The 19,854-nt window shown below is 46.8% G+C and overlaps 1 protein-coding gene across 6 annotated transcripts; it reads left to right on the top strand.

Moving 5' to 3' along the window:
• The first annotated feature begins 435 nt into the window (after positions 1–435).
• On the top strand, positions 436–19,798 carry MYZAP (myocardial zonula adherens protein). 6 transcript variants are annotated; one of them, XM_058156122.1, is made up of 13 exons: positions 436–644; positions 1,427–1,516; positions 4,620–4,778; positions 5,708–5,800; positions 7,644–7,757; positions 8,513–8,665; positions 9,253–9,378; positions 10,320–10,448; positions 11,698–11,783; positions 12,055–12,160; positions 17,655–17,738; positions 18,377–18,477; positions 19,000–19,798. In XM_058156122.1, the coding sequence occupies exons 1-13, from the start codon at positions 576–578 to the stop codon at positions 19,124–19,126; spliced, it is 1,437 nt and encodes a 478-aa protein (XP_058012105.1). In that variant the 5' UTR covers positions 436–575; the 3' UTR covers positions 19,127–19,798. The 6 variants fall into 6 exon arrangements, with proteins under 6 accessions (XP_058012105.1, XP_058012106.1, XP_058012109.1 ...); XM_058156121.1 differs by lacking the exon at positions 436–644 and adding an exon at positions 659–1,106; XM_058156127.1 differs by lacking the exon at positions 436–644 and adding an exon at positions 919–1,027.
• Positions 19,799–19,854: the final 56 nt, after the last annotated feature.

The raw sequence follows: 19,854 nt of genomic DNA, 5'->3' as shown, positions 1-19,854 counted from the left end.
GGCCAATCCAGAGCGTCCCGTGACACCGTGTCGTCGTCCCCCTCCAGGAGCCGGGCCTTCTGACGCGAACGGGGCCGGACGGGCCGAGCTGGGGCAAACGGCCAGCTGACATTCCCCCCGACCCCGAGGGGAACAGCCAAGGCTGGGCCGCCTTGCAGGGCCGAGCCAGGCGCTCTGCCTGGGGCCGCCCTCCGCAGCTTGACGGCGGCGGCCCCGCTGCCCCACCCGGGGCCGAAGCCGGACCTCTGCGCCCACCGCTCAAGGGCTCGGCCAGCCTCGCTCCTCGGCCGAAGAAGCGGCGGAGGCTACCCGGCCACAGCGACCCTGAGCCGGGCTCGGACGCGGCTGCTGGCTGAGGGAGGCGCCTAAGTGGGACTGTCCGCTCCACCGCCGCTTTCCCCGCAGCCGAGAAGGCAGCGAGGCTGGGCCGGGGCGGGGCGAGCGCCCTTCCTCTGCCGCGCGGGGCGGCCGAGCGGCTCAGTTGGCCCGAGGAGGCGCCGCGCCCGGCCGTGGCAGAGGCTGCGGGGAGCGGGCAGGCAAGGGCGGCGGCGGCGGCGGCGGCGGCGGCGGGCGAGATGCTGCGCTACAGCTCGGGGCTGACGGTGACCCGCACCAAGCCGAGGCAGCCGCAGAGCAGGCGGAAGGTGAGCGGGCGGCGTCTGGGCCCCCGCAGAGGAAGGAGGGGAGGCTGATCTAGAGCGGCCGCGCCAGCCAAGCTTCGCAGAGAGCAAAGAGACGCTCCCTCCACTGCGGCTCCTGCCGGTCCGCCTTTCCCGAGGGCCCCGGGAGCGGCCCTGGAAGCGAGGAGCCCCCGGATCGGTCGCCTGCCCGCCGCCCGCCTTTGTCCGCAGGGCTGGCAAGCGCTTCGGCGTTTTCCCGGCTGGGCTCCGGTGAAGATGGGGGCTCCGGGGGCGGCGCCCAACGGGCAGAAAAACCCCGCCGCCTTCCGGCGTCTTGGGCGCGGGTGCCAGGCATCGGCTCCCGGTAGACTGTCTTTGGAGGTAGAGCTGGCGGGGCCGCGCCGAAGGTCGGTTACCATGTCAGGAGGAGCCTTTCGGCGGGTCTTCCAATTGGGCTTTTGGCTTGCTGCCCTTGCCCGACTCAATGTAAGGCTGGCACGCAGAAGAGGGCTCCGTGGGGCAGAATGGGCGCTCTTTGCATGCTCCGGGGGAGGTTCGTCTCCGTCTTTGGAGGGCTGCCCTGCGATGGCCACGCTTGTTACCACCTTTCCCCTAACAAAGTGTCCCTCGCAAGTTCAGTTTTAGTAGAACTGAAGGCAGGATGTTGATACAGGTTTCCACCAAAACCAACAAGGCAAGTAAAAAAATATTAGGCTGTTTTAGTGTGTTACTTATGTCACCTGTAAATGTTGTAAACCTGCCTGGTGCCTTGAATGTATTCTCTGTTTATTTTTGCTGTCCTCCAGGCAAACATCTGTCGGCTGCGCTTAACTCTGCCTCCTGAAGAAAGCTGGCCACCTTGGGGAGGAACAAATACGGCTGAAAAGACCCCAAAGGTGAGATGGTGAAGTGCAGTAATTCACAGGACCCCCTTTGCTTTATGCTCTCCTCAGGGGCCTGGGCCACTTGAAATGAGCCATTTGAACAGAAGCCCAGAACATTTGTGGACAGGCATTTCTCCACAGAAACACTCTCAGCCTCTTTGGGTGGAAATTTCCTTCATCCTTTAGGGGAAAATGCAGCCAAAGATGTTCAGTTCTTTTTTCTTTTTTTAATTAAGCCAGATAGTTTCGTTTTGAAGGAAAAGATCTTAATTTTGAAAATGTTCATAATCTAGATCACAACCTGATTAGGAAATGGTTTCAGAGGCCCTTCCACCCTTCCCAATTTGAGGGATCCTTTAGGGTTATCACCACAGGACTGAGATGGTGGTGGATGTTTGGTCCTTGTATGGAAACCTCCTTTTGACTGGACATTATTTAGTTCTTCCCCTTGCATGGTTTTCCTGACTTAATTGCTGTTTGTACTGTGGGGAGAAAATGCCCATAATAATAGACTTAAATTGGAGAAAGAGCATGTGGGAAAGAGTTCGTAGAAGCCCCCGGGGATGGGTGGGCTTGAATGTGGAGCTTTCAAGTCACACGTCGCATGCACCAGGCCAAAGTCAGAGAGTTTCCTTCTTCCCCACCTGGAACATCCAGAAAAATCATGTGAATTTTCTAACCGCTTTATTGTCACCACACCCATGGCTTTGTGAGGTCACGTGAACATCCCTGCGCTCTGTTGATGCCAGTCGGCCTTTTGCAACACAGCTGTAATTTGCCCTCTGAGAGACAATGCCGGCTGGCTGGGGTGGGGCTCCAGGGACAACACTGAACTGGCCAGCAAAGCAGCTTCTCTAGTCCCTGGGTGCTGAGCAGATGTTATTGCTCTCTTGTGGCCTGGGTTGGAGGGGTGATGCCAGAGAGATGGGGTTGGCGGGGGATGCTCTGCAGATCCACCCAGAGAAGCTACCTTGGCCATAAAAGCCAGAGCTTGCTGGGCCAACAAAGAACCCCCATCCCCTTTTCCTGCTGGAAATGACGGGGTATTGCACAGCCAAAGGGGCCAAAGGTTACTGAAAATCTGGTTAGATCAGCCTGGAGGCTGCTCTCCGGATCCTGATGTGCTGATCTTCCTTCACACAGGAAAAATGGGGGTGGCTGCACTGTAGTGGGAAGAGAAAGCCAAGGGGGCAGTTCAGAGCAAGGGTGAAGCGAATGCTGGGGCAGGAGTGGCAAGGCCTAGAGCCCCTCTGGGCATCATCTCCGAGGCCTTCGGCTGCTCACCTGGCCAAGGAGACCTCCGCAGGGAGCTCGAATCCACCAGTGGCTGCAGGAAGGTTTTGCTTCTCCAGCCAAATACCTTCCTGTTGACCTGAGAAACAACTCCCCTCTTGAACTGCAGCAAACAACAGGATCTTGCCTGAGAATGCTGTTTATTTTTTAATATGACTGGAAATAGTAACCATATTTCCCTTACTCTTAACATGTAGCATTTGGGGGAGGGAATCAGGCTAACTGAGTTAACAAATTTAGATTTTATTAAAAACCTGCAGCACAGTTTATATTATTAACCTGACATTTTACAGCCCTATAGTGAGAGGGATTCAGAGATGGCTGTATGAACTCAGATCCTACATCAAAATTATGTACCGGATTTGTTGTTCTGTTTTATTCATCCAGCCCTGGGTTGTGTAACTTCATAAATATACTGATTTGCCCCCAGAAGGCAGCCGCAGAGAACCCCAAAATCCACATCACCTTATCAGCCTCAATACTTTTTAAAAAACAGGAAGTCCAGAGTATTATCACCCATGGCCATGGGGGTCACTGGGAAACCATGTTAAATGGCTCTTGTGGGAAACCATTACACATCCAACCTCTTTGTGTGGAAAAGAGGGATTAGAGAGGAATTTTAGGGATACTGCTCAGAAATTCACACTATCATATCATCTTAGGTCATTGTGTGTTGGAATGCAGAGAATTAGAGTCTCCAGATTTAATTAGATTTGTTTCTATGTAAAGTTTTGTGTAAGCATAGCTCATTGCTGAACTAGGACAGGCTATCTTGAGTGGGAAGAATGTGACACTTTGAGCAGTGCCAGAACTTCCCGTTTTGTACACGTTCTTCAGGAGAGCACATACTTCTGAACCTGTTATTCTCGGCTCCAGTCACTTCACTCCTTAGTGCCAGAGAAGAGCTCTTAGCTATGAACATTATTACAGTCAAGTGTTGGAAATGAGACCAAATAAAACTATCCAGGAAATGAAAAATCATTTTTGCATCTGGCACTCAACCCAGTTCATCTGGAAACGCCTTCCTCCCCACCTTTTATCTAAACCATAACGTATTTTGCACGATAAGTCTGAATGCCATTAGGCAACTAGGTGACTATGCCCACGTATTGCAACAGAGTAGCTTATATTAAGTTTCAGACAATGAATTAAAATTGGATGTAAAATGCTCTCTGGGCATTAAAGGCAACTCCTGCAGGAGCTTCCAGAAGGGCAGAGGAGCAGGATTGGCCTCAGTTTCTGCATGACCCCACCCCGTCCCTCCCTTCTCTCTAGGAATGCTTGCAATAAGAGCATTTTAATAAAGTAGGTATAGATTTCCCCTTCTTTAGGAAGACAAATTAGTTCTGAAAGGTAGCAGTTCTATTAGAACTGTTTTTGTTTCTTCGGTGCCTGATCAATGAGTTCAGAGCTTGGCTCAAGTGTACAACTAGTTTTGACCGATGATGTAGTTCCCTCTGTGGAAACGTGGGAGATGCTCAGAGAGGAAGATCTTGCTGAAGGCCCGTCTAGGCCAGCCCCAGAGGGTCACCAGGTGTTTCTTCCTGCTGCCTTAGAGCAACACCTTGGAGATCTTCTGCCCTGCTGGCCTAGGATCCGTTCAGTCTCAGGTGATGAACTGATGTTAGTGCTGTGCCACCCGTTGACGTTCGGAGCAGTTTTAGAAAAGAGCACATTCTGGTAATATTATTTGATGTTTAAAAAGTTTCATCCTTTTATCTTGAAGAGCCTTATGAAATTAAAGTAGGTTAGAAAAAGTCATGCAATTATGTGTTACTTTCCCTTTTCTTTACATTTATAACTTTTGAATATACTCCGACAGCAACTCTACCAAGTGCCTGGCGGATTGTCTGCTGGGGACTTAAAGCACGGTGTTGTGTATGGTGTAGTGCACCGGTCAGATGACAACCACAACAAAGAAATGGTAGTTTATGGATGGTCAGCTCACCAACTGAAAGAAGAAATGAGATATATACGAGATGTGAGTCACATTTTTATACAATGTTCTTTCAGGATTTTGATTGGCTGCTGCTCCCTTCCCCATCCTTTCCTTCTGTCCCCGAAGCAAAAGTTTCTCTCCTTCTCAATCCAGCACTCTGATGGCTTTGCTTCCAGTGGCAGGATGAGGACAATTCACTTCATTACTCCCTGCGTTCAGTTCTGGTTTCTGCCTGAACAAAATTGTGAAATGAAGTCAACGTTGTCTGGAATATAATTTGCATATTTTTACATTCTGCAAAGTATCCCCAATTCCATGCATTTAGATGCTGGTGCATGTATCACTGATCAGATGCCCCTGTAGACCTGGCCACATCACTTGTGAGTCTGTAGGGTGGCCACTAGGTAGAGAGGAATGTGGGAAGGTGTCTTATGTCACATTAGGTTTTGCCCAGGTCTGTCTGTAGGCAAATTTCAGAGGGCAGCAGGGCTACATTCTGCCCTATCTGCCCCCGAGGCTCTTCAGAGTCTGGACGCAGGGCAGGCCCCTCTCTAAACAAACATCCTCCATCAACACATGGAGGAGCCCCAGGCATCCTTCCGATCTGCCCCATCATACTAGGGAGCAGAACGGAGGCCAAAAGCCCCAAGTGGGGCAAGGCAGGTGGGGAGCATCTCTTACTCAGGTGTAGGCTTCCCCCCCCCCCCGTCTGAGGCAGTGGGACAAGAGTGGAGACGTCATCTGGCTCTGAGGATAGGGGAGAGCCCTGGGATGGGGCTCCTGGGCTTAGCTGAGAGAGGTCTGACATTATACCTGCCTCAGATCCCAGATGTGAGAAAGGAACAGCCAGGGTTTTCTTAAATTCTTTGGTTTCCTGTTACTTTTATAAATATTTGACTATTTAGATTCTGAAAATTACTATTTACCCAGCATGTAGAACAATTTTATGTATTGTAACCTTGCTGTTCCAGGTGAGATTAACATTGGAAAGAGTAAGAAACAAAATGTATGGAGAATACGATGAAATGAAACGCAAAATCCAGACACTCTCAAGTGAGCTGACGGTAAGTGCAGCTGGACCTGAACAGTGGCTGAGCAGCGAACTTCTTCCTTTCCGCTTTGTGCGCCTCCAGACCGTCTGTGTTGGGGTCTGACGCTCCGGCTTCACTTCTTACCAAGCGGATGCTTTCTGAGGGTGGTTGGGAGCCTCCCCAGTGGCAGCTTCCTCATCCCAGCGGAGGTGGTCTTTTTATCTTTATTTTTAGTTAATTTGTCAAACATGTACTAGATAACAGGTATAAGTATAAACATGGAGATGAACTAGGAATGAGTACCAGTAAATGGGGACAGTGGGACAGGGACAGCAGGCACGCTGGAGCGCTTATGCACGGCCCCTTTATGGACTTCTTAGGAATGTGGTGAGGTCCACGGAAGACAGTTTAAGGTTGAAGCTGTAACAACGGAGTCAGGTTGAGCATTCCAGGCATTGACCACCCTGTTGCTGAAGTCATATTTTCTGCAATCGAGTTTGGAGCGGTTTACCTTGAGTTTGTATCTATTGTTTGCCCGTGTATTGTTGCGGTTGAAGCTGAAGTAGTCATTGACAGGTAGGACGTTGTAGCAGACAATTTTGTGTACTACACTTAGGTCAGACCGTAGGTGGCGTAGTTCTAGGTTTTCCAATTCCAAAATTTTGAGCCTGGTGGCATAAGATATTCTGTTGTGAGCAGAGGAGTGGAGTATTCTTCTCGTGAAGTACCTCTGGACTCGCTCAATTGTGTTAATGCAGTGGTTCCCAACCTTTTCTTGTTTGAGGCACAACCTTTTCTTGTTTGAGGCACCCTTGGAAAGCCTTTCAAAAGTTCCCGGCACCCTTATAAGGAAATAGATATTTAAAATCTCCGTAGCTCAAAAGTTCCCGGCACCCTCAAAAGATCTCACGGCACCCCTTAGTGCCGCGGCACACTGGTTGGGAACCACTGTGTTAATGTATATACAGAATATATACAGTATGGATTCCAGGCAGATGAGCTGTATTGGAGAATTGGTCTGACAAAGGTTTTATATGCCCTAGTTTGCAGTACAATGTTACCGGAGAAGAAGCTTCGCAAAATCTCTCTCATCCCTTTCTCAAGAAAAATTCTCTCATCTCTTTCTCAAGAGACTGCTCCTGCGCTGGCCTAGATCCGCACAGGTCTTGAGCGATCAAACGTTTTACAAAGCAATTGATTTATTTGTTTATGGAAAATATGGATCCCTTTGTTGAAGCATCCTTTACACTCCGATGGCTTTTGCATTGGCAGGCCATGATGGCATGTGCCCGTTCAGTGTGCGGACCCCTTCTTTGGCAGCCTGGCACTGCCTGGTCTGGCTTGCAGATTTCTGCTTCTCTTACCTTCAAGCCGCGTTACTTTCCTTTGACATGCCAAAGAGCTACCTCTATTCCAGATCTCCAATAGGGAGCACAAGAACTGGCGAAACATCACATATTTTTCATAAATCTTTTTCCTGAAGTCCACCTGGGTTAGGATTTGTACTTGAACCTTTTCTTCAGTGTCTCTTTAAAGGGAATATTTTATTTGGATATATGGAGCTGCTTCTTGTCCCTGCCAGATGTTGGTGGACTGCCATGGATGGTCAGCAGCAGCTCCTTGGGGAGTTAGCGAGAATCTATGGATTCAGCAGCTTATCCCAGAGGAAGATGGCTTGACTCGTTTTGTGAAACAGGCTCTGGCCTCACTTCCCTGCCAGCAATTTGTGCTCTGGGAAATGTACCAAGCTTGCTTTTTCTTTTATGGGCTTCCAATGAAAGTCCTTGGATGAGGGTGTTAATTCCAAAGCAAGCCTGCCTGTTGCCCCTGTGCAATTCCTGCTTCCTAAAACTCAAATCTGGCATTATTTCTGCAGGTATCACACGCTGAGCAGGCATCCCTAGAAAACCACATCCAGGTGCATGAGGCAGCCCTGGAGAGTTTCCGCGAAATGAGCAGTTCACTGACCTCGGCATCCATTGAGCTGCAGGTAAGTTGCTAATAAAGCCCACCCAGTTCCTCCCCCACTCTGTTGGGTCAGCAGGGGGCAGGGCCTGGTCTGCAGCCCTGTCCATAGAGGGAAAGGTTTGAATCTTAAATTCAGCATGCTGAAAGTTGGCTTCCTTGCTCTATAGAAATGGCTTTGTTTATAAAAGGATATTGTGCTGAAAATTCCTAGGCTTTATTCACAGTACTAATCCAAAGATATGGTATTGATTTATTAACTTAACTCACAGGTTTTATTTTCTAACACTTGGAAATTTGCAAGGTCAATGTGCTGTATTTAAACATGTGGCAGAATTGACCGTAGAACTGAGAGTATATGTTTTAGCATGGCAGTATACAAACGTAATAAACAGAAAATGTGCAAGGTGGATGTTTATTTATTTATTCATTCATACCACCCAGCTTCCAAAGAATGTTGATGTCCTCTGTTACTCTCCTTCCCTCCAGTCACACAACCCCGTTTCGAGTCTTAACAATGTTTCCTGGGTCATTCATCACCCAGAGTCCGCTGGATTTAAATAAGTCAATAAATCCTGGATGGATTTAAGCTAGAAGATGATTTGCTGCCCTCTTCCAATATAACATGCATTTTGTACATTTCCCTTCTTAAGAAATCCAGGAGAGTTAGATAGTTCTTTGCAGTTCTTGCCCAAAAGTGCATCTGAAAAAAAAGGATTCATCCTAATTTTTGTCAAGCAGTTGTAAAATAATTTTGTATTTTATTGCAACCGTTTTCAGAAAACCTTAGTTGATGTTACTTTGGAGAATACAGTTATACGTGACCAGATACAGAACCTGAAACAAACTCACGAACAGTCCATGGAAAAACTGAAGGAAAAACAAAAGCAACTGGAAACTGCCAAGGTGGAAAACGAACTGCTCCGTCTCAAGGTGAGTGGCGGGAATGCCTGTCCCGGACGGCAGTTCCCAGGAGAGCCGTCCAAAACCATGGTTGGAAGCATTCTGGCTCAGAAGCAAAGAAGGATGAATGGGCAAGACTTAATCTCCAAACTTGCCCACATTCCTGCTTCCAGTGCTGTTTAGGCAATATGGGATTTCAGGGTCCCGCATTCAGCTTGCCCTGGAGGCCCAAGGCGGCCGTTTTCCCACAGGAGGGGCTGAGTTGCACTATTCTTGACTTGCAACTAGCAGATTTTGCCACATTTCCTTCTGCCCACCCACCCACTCCATGCAAGCAAGAGGAACAGAAGCCACATCACAGACAAAAGGCCATGTGCTACTATTACCACTTGAAGTTCACCCAGTGTGTAAACAAGGGGCAGAAGCCTTGCAGACATCGCCTGGATTTGTGCAAAGGCAGGGTGCTTATTAGCCCTCCCATTTACTCAGATCCATTTGGCTGCCGTAAACAAAGTTGATTTTCTATGAGCGGCATCTATTTCTCTCTTGCATTTGTTTCATTAAGTAGAGTCGTGCCCCCCCATCCCCCCGCCCTTTCTTTCTATTTTTTTAAATAGGTGGAAGGCTCACAAGAAGCAAATGCAGAAGTCATGAGAGAGATGACCAGGAAACTATACAGTCAGTATGAGGAAAAGCTTCAAGAAGAAGAACAGAAACATAAATTTGAGAAAGAAACTCTCCTTGTACGTGGGACGCTCTGACATTCCCTTCGGAAGGGCTGCCACCGTTAGTGCAAATCAGGGTGCAGTCTGTGAACAGGAGTTTTCAATGTCCCAAAGATTAACAGTAGAAATTAATTTTGCTAAATTACCAGTTTGAATGGGGCTCTTGTTGGAGGGTGTAAAGGACATCTGTGCTTTTATACAATTTTCAGTTGTACAGAAGAGTGATAGAGTGGAGTGGAGTGGAGTGGAGTGGAGTGGAGTGGAGTGGAGTGGAGTGGAGTGGAGTGGAGTAGAGTAGAGTAGAGTAGAGTAGAGTAGAGTAGAGTAGAGTAGAGTAGAATCTTTTATTGGCCAAGTGTGATTGGACACACAAGGGATTTGTCTTGGTGCATACGCTTTCAGTGTACAGAAAAAGTTTTACTTAATGCAGAATCTCCTCTCTTAAAATATGACTTTCCAAAGTTTTAAGAACAAAAAAGATAATGGGTGAGCAATAAGGATCCCTAAGCAAACTTAGGGATCCTTAGGGATGAAGTGGCTTTGTGCATATTATCTGGAAGTCAGTCTCATTAAACTCAGCTATGAGTTAAGCTGACTTTAGCCGAGAAGAAAGCTCAGGTTTCCCAGCTATGAGAAAACTGATAGTTTTAAAATAAGCATATGGGGAACTGGGTGGTAAGAGGGGGTGTCTTTTCTACAATTCTGTACAAATTCACTTCCTTTCCCTGGAGATTTTAACAGCCGTAAAATCATTGGGAATAAATTATGGTTGGGGTCTAGCCAGGAGGAACGGGGAAACAGATTTGTGGAAGACCAGGAATGGGTTGCTTCTTGTTGCTGCAAGCAGTTCTTAGGATTTGGGAAAAGAGGGGAACAATCTCGTGTTAGAAGCCAGGCAGCAAGTGGCCTTGGACTCGCCTGTTGGGGGAAGGTGATCTGATGTGTTTTTCTCTTGAAAGTTGGAAACAAATCGTTTACTTATGGCCATTGAGGATGCCAATAAGAAGATGAGACTTACAGAGACAAGTTTGCAGGAAAAAGATCAACGAATTGGAGAGCTGGATCGACTCATTCAGCGCATGGAAAATGTAAGAACATCACTTAAGTCTTTCTCTAAATATAAGGGTACAGGTGTGTTGGAGGTATTTATTCCATGCTTTTTGCACTTTGAAAAATAAAGATTAAAATCCCCCGAATTTTTGCAGTCCACAATATTTCACGTATGTAGCATGAAGGCCAGGGACAGCCCTTTTCATCGTTTTCCTCCATATTCTAGAGAGATTATTCATTGATCAAATGGCTTTGTAGGTAGTCTGCAGACAAAACATCCCTTTTGCAGCTGGAAGGCAGAGAGGGGCGGGGGGTCATCCTTTCTTTCCATGGGGTATTCTTGGAAGGGGAGGGGCCCAGCCTCCAAGTAGCTGCCGAGTCCACCAACTGTAGCAAGAATGGACAATGTAGGTGGGCGAAAGATTGTGTCACTTCAATGATCCCATAGAGTGGGATGAGTTTTCAGAAACCAGAATGATGTATCAGCAGACTTGTAACTCTTAGGAACTCACCATTTGCTTAGGAAAACAAGTCCTGCTGCCCAGATAATCCAGGCCACCGGAAAGGCAGGGCTGCTGAACTGGTTGTAGCAGATTCTCTCTCTCTCTTCCCTTTTCAGAGCGTAAAAGTGCACTTTTTCTTAGGTCTCTTCCTCTTTCTTGGTTGAGGCCTTCGGACCCCTCAGTGCCTTTTCAGTGCTGCTTTCATTTATTTGACAGGCAGGGTCTACAGGGAGAGATTGGCTGGAAAAGGATTGTCCTGTTGAGATTGTGGAGTCATTTCTTTATTTGAGGACCAATATGCAACTCCAGGGAGGTCATCAAGCCATGGTTTGAATGGCTGTTAGAGGGCAGTCCTTGCAATTTGCCTGGGTAGATTCTTGCTCTAGAACAGGGGTATCAAACTCGCAGCCCATGGGCTGGATACATCAAGTTGCGATACGTCACGTGACGACAACGTGACGTCACAAGTTTGAAATCTGTGCTCTAGAAGATTCACAGGCAATTTTAAGGCGATGGGGAAAATTCCCCCTTTTGTTTGGAATATAAATTGACAACAGCTGTATAAAAGCTACAACATTCACAGACTGCAATAATATCTATGAGAGAGAGAAGTGAAATGCGGTACCCTGACAGTCTCCAGACGGGTAACTTTAGTCACAGCACTAAATGTTGCTTTGAAAAGTCAATGCCATCACTTACTTGGTTGGCATTATGGCTACTGAGGGAGGCTGAGTTGTTAATTAAAGCAAAATGTATTCATTTCCCTCTATATTTATCCCTTCAGGAACGGCATCAGTTGCAAAAACAATTAATAGAGTATGAAGTGCAACTACAAGGATTGGATCTTTATGACCAGTCCAGCCAACCAAGGTAAGATCACCTGTTGGGAACTTGGTCTTCTGGTTCTCTTGGGGAGGCTACTCAGTTGGAAGAGGGATATGTCTGGATGTCCTGCTCCCATCCTGGGAGGCCTGGGAAGGTGACAGTGATCAGAGCAAGCTGGACTCTATTCTGGAAAACAAGAAGCAGAAAGTGCAGGATCATTGAGAAAGCTTAGCAGAGAAAAGAAAATCTCAGGCCAGAACTCTTGAAAGCCGTTAAAGAACCAGTTGATTTTTTATGGGCCTATTTCCTTGGTCAGGTCTCTCAAGCTGGAGGAAATTACGGACAGTCTCCGAGAACGAATACGGCACTTGGACGACATGGTTCTGTGCCAGCAGAAAAAAGTCAAGCACATGGTTGAGGAGGTGAGTCGCGCACCGTGTGGAAAATCTGTAATGTGTCCATACAATGGGTCAAGTGATCTAGCTGATGGTTAGAGCTCCTAGGGAAAAACTCCAAGAGCAGATTAACATCCAGGAAGAACAACTTCTCCTGCTCTGTGGTGACGTTCTCACACCTCACATAAGTTTCCAGAAGAAATTCTAGAAGAGCTGACTTGAATGTGCACATCCAGATCAGGGTTTAGTATATCTTCTGGGATATAGCCTGGATTTATGATTTTCTGCAAAAATTCAGGAAAGGTCTGCAGTGGGAGAGGCAGCTCTGAAATACAGCAGTTTGACCATTTTAGGGCCTGCCAGAGGAGGTACCAGCTGTCAGATCCAACATTTTATAGGATTTCCAGCAGCATACAAGCAAAATTGTTCTCTTGATATTTCTTAGGTATTGTTTTCTCAAGTGCCCAGAAGTTCCATCCTATTACATCAGAATAGAGTGAAGTAAAATAAAATTTCTACATAGAAGTTTATGTATTTTGTGAACCTTTGTGATATGAAATTGGCACTTAGTAAGACTGAAAGAAGAAAAATCAAGTTGGTGTTGACTAATTATAGGGAGAACATTTAGCTCCTTGTTCTGGTAGCGGATTTTCCCACCTCAGGCTGGTTAAGAGATGGGAGGACAGGATGTACCTGGAAGGAAGGTGTGAAAAGAAGTTCCTTATTTGAGAAACTGTTTGCAGAGTCCACTTTTAGCGCAACCTTCCCCTAACCAACTGCATCACACTGTCTCTAGGTTATGGCCCATGAGCTGTTCTCCACATTTAGTCTCAGATTCATTGGACGATGATAGATGGGGGTCACCCAGCACAAAAAGGGGCAGGATCCATTACATACCATGGAGAAAAGTGACTCGGATGCCAAGAAACCAAACTGGATTGTGATATTGTAGCTCACCAGGAAAAGTCCTATGCGGTACGATGGCAGTTTTGATGGACAATCCACACAGAATCGGAGCTCCAAAAGAAGAAACCCCTGGCCGTAAACACTGTGAGCCCTACACAAGGCTTTTACCTTTACAATGGTTCTTGAACGCTCAGTGAGAAGAAGGCAACCTGGAAGAATCCTGTCTTGGCATTCCCTTTTTGGATTGAGCCAAAAAACAGGTCATCTTCATCTGCTTATTTTGGAGGTCAAAAGGCAAAGTGCGACTGGGAATGAACACACAGAGGTATATTGGCCAGAGACGATGCTTCAAGCACTTGTGAGATTTTCGTGTCATTCCTGTTGTGAAAATCTGAACCAAGGCTTAAGCCAAGGCTTGAGTACAGAAGGAAAAGCTATAATGGTGGCTTGAAATATTTCATCACCTAAAAGCAGATCTTTGCAATGACAGTCACATTTTCAGAAAGTGTGAGAGTATGCCAAGCAGTGCCCCCCCCCCTTCCCCCAGTGGAAGCATCGGTGCTCTGAGACTCTTCTGAATTCTCAGGTGGAATTCCATTCGGCTTGGATTACGCAGACCATCCACGCAGACCGAAACGCAGAAGTAAAATGATTTCTTTTGTGCTGGTGATGTTTGCATTAATAGGTGACTTGTATTAATAAACATTTAGTGGTCTAAACTGTTCCCTGGTTCTCCTTCTCCACTCCACATTTGTCTTACGCAGCATTCTGCTTTTGGTTATCCTTTGGATGGATGAACCTGGAAGACACCTTCCGTTAACATTAAACTGGTAGTAAGAAAAGCTGAAAGAGGCTTTTCTTTGCATGCGATTCTGGAGAGTTGCTACTAATGGTGTAGTAATATCGAGTCAGAAGGCCCAGCGGTCTGATATTCATTTACAGGACACTGACGTCCTTTGCAATGAAAGCCAAAATGGTTCTTCCCGATTCCTGCATGGCCTCTACAGCTGATGAGGAGGCCAGGTGGAGGGGCAAGTCCAGGGAGAGCATGCTAGGAAGAGGAGGATATCCAAGGAAAACACCTGACTCGATGGAATGAATCCCAAGGAAGTGAAAACTGCCATGAAAACAGTTGGGAGAAGAAGAATGTCACCAAGTGTCCATGAGGACAGAGAAAGCTGCTTCTGTGCCAGATGTGCTGGGAACAACTGCCAATTTGTCCTCTCTCTTTCCCCACTCCCCCACCCCCAGCTCCCTTGTTGCACTGAGGGTGGAAGATTCCCGGCGGGCAAAACTGGGACGGGACACAGAACAATCATTTAAAGGCTGGAGACTCGCCCAGTGCACTTTTTATCTTATGCTGCCTTGTGCAATATTATTATGTAGTACAATTTTGTTTATAAGAAGGTGTGCTTTAATAAATACTTTGTAATTCTTTTTAAAGAAAATCCGTTGCTGTTTCACTCTAAATTGGTGGTGGTTGGGCCCCGAAGCCCCACCCCCACCCCAAAAGGCTGGTGCCTTGTATATGGAGCAGACCTCAGGTTGGGCGGGTTGGAAGAGAGGATCCTCCAGGGGGAATTTTCCAGGCCGGCTTCCAGAGATTTAGTCTTCAAAGACAGGTTTGGATGCCCAGCTTCAGATACTTCTCTTCTGCTGCTCTTCTGGCAACTCTATTTCAGTGAGCTACTTTTTTAAAAAAGAGTCCTGTTGCTTAAAACTTGTTATTATTGAACAATTAATAAATTGTTTCCACTTGCAATTATGTTGCTTTGAAAACATTCTTTGCGGAGGGGGCGGTAATACGTTTATTAAAAACAACAACGAAGAGCAACTTTGCTGACTACAGAACAAACAAGTAAAGGGTAGTTATTATTCCATGCTGCTATTACTCCAATTGAGATAAAATAATTGCCAGCTGGTCATTATTTTTAAGGGTTTGGTGTATTTCACTGTAGCCTCAGGAGCTGTTGTCCTGTTGGGTGTCTGAATCCTTGCTGCGCAAGCATTTCCTTTCAGGCTGGTGGAGCCAGAATTGTTGCTGCAGTCCCTGGCTGGCCCTGCTGATGGCCCCTCTCTGTTGCACACTCATGCACACGCCCAGCTCTTCTTTCATTTTCCACCAGGACACCCTGCTCTCAACTCCCGTCTGCTCTGGTTCCTGTCCCACCTGCTTCCCAGTGCAATAGTGGAAAAGATGTGTCACTTACGGCTGGGAAGGCCTCTGCCCAGCTGTTCTGTGGCAACAGCTCCAGTGAAATGCACCCTGCCCATTTGGCTCATTTAGTCTGCATTTCCTTAGGAGGCCGATGTGTCTGCCCAATTACTGATAAGGACACTGTTTGAATTTTCAGCTTTTCCAAATAGCTGACTGGGTGCCCAATAAATCTATGCTCTTGTGCATTGGTTACAAGATATGAGCCACAATGTATTGTTACTGACATTTGCACTTTCTTCTAAAGCACTTGGGAGTGCAGAGGATAGGCAGCAGTTTCTTTGTGCAAAAGCCAAGAGTAAAAGCCAAAACTCTAAGTTAACTACGCAGGGCCAGGAGACGCACCCCAGCTTCACTGGTGGAGTCTGACAATGTGAGAGGCCTTATTTTTTTCCCCATGGAAGTCAAGATGTGCGCCAGGGTGTGTGTGTTGGTGACCAGCTCCACAGGCTCCCTTGGGGGGCGTGAATACTGAATTCCTGTCCTGTGGAGATCAAATCCTCCACTTTTGTAACCTGCCAGATTGCCATGAAGGGCTCAAAGGAAGCATCCTCCAAGGGCCCAAGGCAGGGAGCAAGAGTCTGCTCGACCCTCTCCCCAGACAGGAGGGGCTCTCAAGCATCAGCAGCCCCTCCCACCCAGTGCTGTGACCCTTTCCCTCTTTTGGGGTACGAAGGAGAGTCCTCCTCCTGGCCTCTAGCAGCTGCCTCCGCTCAGTGCTGGTTCTGTCTTTTGGCTGTAGGATTTATCTCATGATTTTAATTTTATGTTTTGACCTATTGGCCACTTTTGTTGGAAAGACGGGAAAAAAAGACTCTAAATGAATCTTCAAAGACCTATGCAAGGGTCCTCTTTGTAGACTTTAGTTCAGCATTTAACACCATCATTCCAGACACTCTTCTAATTAAGCTAAACCAGCTACAGGTACCTGAACAGACTTGTAAGTGGATCACAAGCTTCCTAACAACAGGAAGCAGCAAGTGAAGCCAAACAGAATCACATCAGATACCTGTACAATTAGTACGGCGGCCCCCCAAGGCTGTGTGCTCTCCCCACTTCTCTCTGTATACCAATGACTGCATCTCTAACGATCCATCTTTTAAACTACTGAAGTTCACAGATGACACAACAGTAATCTGTCTCATTCGAGACAATGATGAATCCACATACAGATGGAGGGTTGAATGATTAGCCTCGTGATGCGACCCGAACAATCTGGAACTGAACACACTCAAAACCATAGAAATGGGGTAGACTTTAGGAAAAACCCTTCCATACTTCCACCTCTCACAATACTTGACAACACAGTATCAACAGTAGAAACCTTCAAATTTCTAGGTTCTACCATATCGCAAGATCTAAAATGGACAGCTAACATAAAAAATCAAAAAAGGACAACAAAGAAGGTTCTTTCTACGCCAACTCAGAAAGCTCAAACTGCCCAAGCAGCTGCTGATTAAGTTCTACAGAGGAATTATTGAGTCTGTCATTTGCACCTCTATAACTGTCTGGTTCGGTTCTGCAACCCAACAAGAAAGACACAGACTTCAGAGGATAATTAGAACTGCAGAAAAAATAATTGCTACCAACCTGCCTTCCATTGAGGACCTGTATACTGCACGAATCAAGAAGAGGGCTGTGAAAATATTTACAGATCCCTCGCATCCAGGACATAAACTGTTTCAACTCCTACCCTCAAAACGACGCTATAGAGCACTGCACACCAGAACAACTAGACACAAGAACAGTTTTTTCCCCGAAGGCCATCACTCTGCTAAACAAATAATTCCCTCAACACTGTCAAACTATTTACTAAATCTGCACTACTATTAAGTTTCAGATAGATCCCATCACCAATCTCTTACCACTAATGTCTGTATGACTCTAACTTGTTGCTGGCAATCCTTATGATTTATATTGATATACTGACCATCAATTGTGTTGTAAATGTTGTACCTTGATGAACGTATCTTTTCTTTTATGTACACTGAGAGCATATGCACCAAGACAAATTCCTTGTATGTCCAATCACACTTGGCCAATAAAATTCTATTCTATTCTATTCTATATGCATCAAGACAAATTCCTTGTGTGTCTAATCACACTTGGCCAATAAAAAAAAATCTATTCTTTTCTAAAATTAAAAAAAGGAAATCTTTGGATTCATTCTTGGAATGTTAAAGTAAATTCTGTTTCCTGGTGCTAAATAGCTATGTCCCAACTGCAATTTGAAAATTATCCAAAAGTATTCTGCAAAAAATGTTTTTTTAAGGGCTGTCATTTCACTGTCTGATGAATACGGCCCATGGAGAGGCTTCGATCGCACCGTCTCCGCAGTGGGTCAACTGAAGGATGCTGGGGCATTTTCTGGAGTTACTGTTTTTTGTTCTTTTTCCATAGATAGAGCTACAAAAGAAAAAGCTGAAAGAAAAGGAGATCTTTATATTACAACTTTTAGAGAAAATCTCTTTTCTCGAGGGAGAGGTAAGTTTTTGATCAACTGTCAGAACATGATCGTTACTGGTTACACTCAGCTATTCCTGTGTAAAATCTCTTGCGCTGCATCTGTTTTAGCTGCTTTGAACTCTTTCGGTCATGGTTTTAATTCTGGTGACTGGCTTTGATTTTCCTGGGTCATATTGGATTGCCAGCCTCCTTGGGCAGGACCCATCTTCCTTTGTTTCTGTAAAATTCAGGTTTTCAAGGCCCTCAGCAAATGATATCGGAATTCATCCGTAACTCTGACCTTCCTTCGATCACGATGAACAACCACCCATTCTAGGGTTCTTTAAGACTGTGCCAGGCTGAGTTCAAGTTCTTGTTGGTCATGAAACTACCTTGGAGTTTCACCAAACCCTAACTCTAACCTCACTGCCCCCCCTTCCAATCTAGTTTACCTCACAGGGTCATTGTGAGGATGAAATGGGGGAGCTCTTTCATGGTTGGCATCTCCTCCCTGCACCTTGGAAGAACATTTTCTGGGAAATGAAGCTTCAGAAAAATGAAAAGTGTGAAGTTCTGTCGCCCCTTGAGGGAGACTACCTTTTTCTCCTCCTGGGTGTGGAAGGCTTGGCTGACAGGGCAGGGAAGGTGGAGACAGGGCTACGTTGTGTGTCTTTCAGAACAAGGAACTGCAGGACCGTTTGGATTACCTGAGAGAAACCCAATCCAGGCCTGAGGTGGACACCAGAGATATCGGGATTGAATGTGACCTCCCTGCCAGGTAGCAGCCTCGAGCCATCCAGGGACTACTTTGCAGAGGGTCTCCTGGAAGAAGCTGGGGATTGGTCTTCTACAGGGGACACATCAGGTGCCGAAGGGGCACCCTTCGTGGGTGAGGCTGGGGTCCCTGGCAAGCAGACAAGAGGCTGCAATTTGTCATGGGGCCTCCTGCCAGCAGCGGGCCAAGGCCTTGGCCACAGGCTCAGCCCAACCCTTCCAGCCTGCCAACTGTGCCAACTGGCAGCTTCCTCCCAGAGGGGGCTGTAGGTGGAAAGTTTCTGCCCACAAGAAAGTTGGCTTGATGGGCTGTATCCGAGCTGTCTTGTCTTTAATTTTCCTAGTAAACCAAAGTTAATTTACAAAGGCTTTAAGCCGGAGAGATGAGTTGAAAGGCACCTCAGCCTGCTAACCTTCTCATGACCCTGCCTTACCCCTTCAGAGCTCAGGGGTCTGTACCTCCAATCCTTTCAAATGTGTAATATTTGTGCAGTGAATTACACTGAGGTTGCTTCTGTCCCAACAGCCCCAAAAGTGGAAGCCAGCTGCCTCTCGAAGTGCTGAAGCCGGCCAGAACCTACCGTCCATTCATGCGGGTCCTGGAATATTCTTCCAAGCACCACCTTCTGGGCCCTGCAGCCCCCTGCAAGTGAGGCCATGCCCAGCCGGCTAGCTCAATGGGTGGAGGGGAGCAATCAGGGAGGGCTACCACTGAGGCCCTCGAGCACTAGGACCATCCTCGAGCACTGGGGCCAGCAAAGAGCATGAATGGGATAAAGGCAGCGCTGCGCAAGAGGCTTCCATCCGGGAATGGATCCGTGGTCCAAACTTCATTCAGGATGGCAGATCTTCATGTTTCTCTTGGAAAAACAGTCATTGCAGCAACTTTGCTTCTGGCAGCAGCTACAGCCCAAAAGAGATTGCCACATGCCACGGATATGCACTTGTGGCTCTGCCACGCTGGTGATGGTCCTCGACCCTAATGGCAAAAGAGCGTACAACCACCCAGCGTAAAAGTTTGGCCCCTCCTCATCTTTCTGAGGTCAAGGCACATTGGTCGTCATCTCATTATTTGCAGGTGATGCTTTGTGCAGGGGATCCTTCCACACCTGCCTTTCCACTGGATCCAGAAACTCTGCCCAGGTCTTACGTGCCAGTACATGCCAGTTCTGACATTTCTGCTTGTAGAGTTCCAATGCAGATGTTTAAATGGCTGCATAGTTTTATAAACCCAGATTTCCTAAGCATTTATCCCTTAAGGTCTTTTAAAGGAATGTCCTATGCATAGACCTCTGAATAAAGTTGTTCTTTATGTTGGTCCATTATTTTTAGTAAGATCGTATTATTTTTAAGTCTTTCATATGCATAGAAAGGTGAAATA

This window comes from Ahaetulla prasina, chromosome 13 (assembly GCF_028640845.1).
Source record: "Ahaetulla prasina isolate Xishuangbanna chromosome 13, ASM2864084v1, whole genome shotgun sequence".
NCBI classification, from domain to species: Eukaryota; Metazoa; Chordata; class Lepidosauria; order Squamata; family Colubridae; genus Ahaetulla; species Ahaetulla prasina.
Note: the sequence above shows the minus strand (reverse complement) of the source record. Positions and strands in the feature narration are given on the sequence as shown.

What these genes read in the sequence shown, in the direction of transcription:
- MYZAP (XM_058156121.1), top strand. Translation starts at nt 897, where the DNA reads ATGGGGGCTCCGGGGGCGGCGCCCAACGGGCAGAAAAACCCCGCCGCC. An exon ending in TCAAGCACATGGTTGAGGAG is followed by an intron (nt 12,161 to 17,654) that starts GTGAGTCGCGCA and finishes CTTTTTCCATAG; the next exon opens with ATAGAGCTACAAAAGAAAAA. An exon ending in TCTCTTTTCTCGAGGGAGAG is followed by an intron (nt 17,739 to 18,376) that starts GTAAGTTTTTGA and finishes TGTGTCTTTCAG; the next exon opens with AACAAGGAACTGCAGGACCG.